A 2,241-nucleotide genomic window follows, 5' to 3' on the forward strand; every position below is an offset into this window, starting at 1 on the left:
ATCAATCCACTTTACCGGTTCGCTACGGCTCATAGAAAACGAATTAGTAGGGGAAATTTTATACCGTTAGAAAGCTGTCAGAGTCTAGTTTCAAATTCAACAAATAGCACATGATTTCGACTCCTGAACAAAAAATTATAGGCTGTTAAGTGCGGATAGGCAGACTGCCCTGATCAAAATTCCAGATTTGGTTTGTTCTCTCTTTAGCCTATCTTTCACCCACTCAAATGAAATGATTTTTGAGAGATAATTTTTACACATACAATCCAACATATAAAAGCATTTTTGCAGTAGTTTTACCAACAAATTTTGAAATTTAACCAAGGAAAATAAATCAGCAAAATTCGGACAGCATCTCCTTTCATCCTCTTCACATTTTTCTCTCCAACTTTCAAACCAAACATCAAGCTAGAAATCACAAAATAACAACCAAACGAACAAGAATTCTCAAGTCCACTACCTAAAAGTCCACCTCAAGGCCACTACCTAAGAGTAAATCGAGAAAACAAGGGTTTCCTTAAGTCATCTAGCCTAACTTTGGTTAGGGTTTCAAATACCCTTGCATAACAACCCAAAACCAATACTAACTCTTGCATAAAACTAAAGATCAAGGGAAGTGAAACTTGTTACCTCTCCAAAGTTTCTTGAACCCTAGTTAGAGCCAAGATTTGCACCACCAAACCACCAAGAAATCACCACAAGGTAAGAGCTTTCTTCTAACTAGATCAACTTCCAAAAGGTTAAGGGTTTTGTATGAATTCTTGGAGCAAGATTTGTGCTTTTCTCCTCTTCTTTTGGAGCTTGGAGGTTCAGCCAAATGAGAGAGAAAAAGGAGAGAAGATGAAGCTTGAATTGTGGTGTGAAGGTGAGAAGAAAACTAGCTTTTTGGTGGGTAAAAGGTCAACTGGAAATAGTAACCCTAATAGTGCTATGCAGTACTAGTTTCCTTCATGTTTGCTATACTCAAATACTAATCTTCCAATATAGTTTCTCTTGCACCACTAATATTCATTCTTACTAGTCCAAGATAAATTCTCCAAATCCCCAATTAGTCGTGCCGGTGCGACTTTTGAAAAATTTTGACACGTAAGCTTTAAAAATATAATTTAAGTAAAATTCATGCTAAAATGATAAAATTAAATAACACCAATGCAAATAATTTTAAAATAGGTGAAATTAAGAATAAAAGTACGAGTCCTCACATCCTCTCCCTCTTAGAAGAATTTCGTCCACAAAATTCATACCTTAATTCAAAAATAAGTCTGGATATTTCCCTAGAATATCTTCTTCTACCTCCGAAGTTGCTTCCTCTATTCTGTGATTCCTCCATAGGACTTTTACCAAAGGGATTTGCTTATTCCCCAATTCTTTCACTTTTCGGTCCAAAAGCTTCAGTGATTTTTCCTCATATGTTAATGTCTCATCAATCTCAATACTCTCTAGTTGCAGTACATGGGAGGGATTTGGATAGTATTTCTTGAGTATAGATACATGCAAAACATTATGGATTCGGGATAAACTTGGTGGTAGTTCTAATTTATAGGCCACGTTCGCCACACGTTGAAGAACCTTATAAGGTCCTACAAATCTTAGGTGCAACTTCTTTCCTCTTCCTGCCATCAAACTTGCTTTTAAGGAAGTGATCTTAAGGAAAACTTGATCTCCAACTGCAAACTTCAAATCTTTCCCTCGATTATCTGCATAACTCTTTTGGCGGCTCTGAACTGTTTGAATCTTTTGGCGTATCAACTTCACCTTTTCATACACCTCTTCAATCCATGGTACTGTAGTTGGGCCTAAGGTTTTTCTTTCACTTATTTCATCCCAACAAATCGGAGATCTACACTTTCGGCCATAAAGAGCCTCATAAGAAGCCATTTGAATGGATGAATGAAAACTATTATTATAAGTAAACTCCACCAACGTTAAGTACTGACTCCAACTTTCTCCAAAATCCAAAATACACGATCTCAACATGTCCTCAAGATTTTGAATTATCCTCTCTGACCGTCCATCTGTCTGTGGGTGGTAGGTAGTACTAAAACTCAATTTAGTTCCTAGCATTTCTTGCATCTTTTGTCAAAATCGAGAAACAAATCGAGGGTCCTGATCAGACACTATACTTACTGGTATCCCATGTAACCTTATAATTTCATCCAAATACAGCTTGGCTGTGACGTCCCCACTTCTCCCAAGGGCGCACCCAAGGGTATTCGCGGAACGCCTGCCCAGCTCTCGCCA

General features: G+C 37.6%; 1 protein-coding gene across 1 annotated transcript; it reads right to left on the bottom strand.

The window, feature by feature from the left end:
- Nucleotides 1–1,245: 1,245 nt before the first annotated feature.
- Nucleotides 1,246–1,878, bottom strand: LOC140036359 (uncharacterized). Its single transcript, XM_072077736.1, has one exon. The coding sequence runs from the start codon at nt 1,876–1,878 to the stop codon at nt 1,246–1,248; it is 633 nt and encodes a 210-aa protein (XP_071933837.1).
- Between the last annotated feature and the right edge of the window lie 363 nt (nt 1,879–2,241).

The sequence above is a fragment of the Coffea arabica genome, chromosome 2e, assembly GCF_036785885.1.
Source record: "Coffea arabica cultivar ET-39 chromosome 2e, Coffea Arabica ET-39 HiFi, whole genome shotgun sequence".
NCBI classification, from domain to species: domain Eukaryota; kingdom Viridiplantae; phylum Streptophyta; class Magnoliopsida; order Gentianales; family Rubiaceae; genus Coffea; species Coffea arabica.

Bases quoted from the DNA above. Each gene is read 5' to 3' on its own strand.
- LOC140036359 (XM_072077736.1), bottom strand. From the start codon at position 1,878: ATGGCTTCTTATGAGGCTCTTTATGGCCGAAAGTGTAGATCTCCGATT.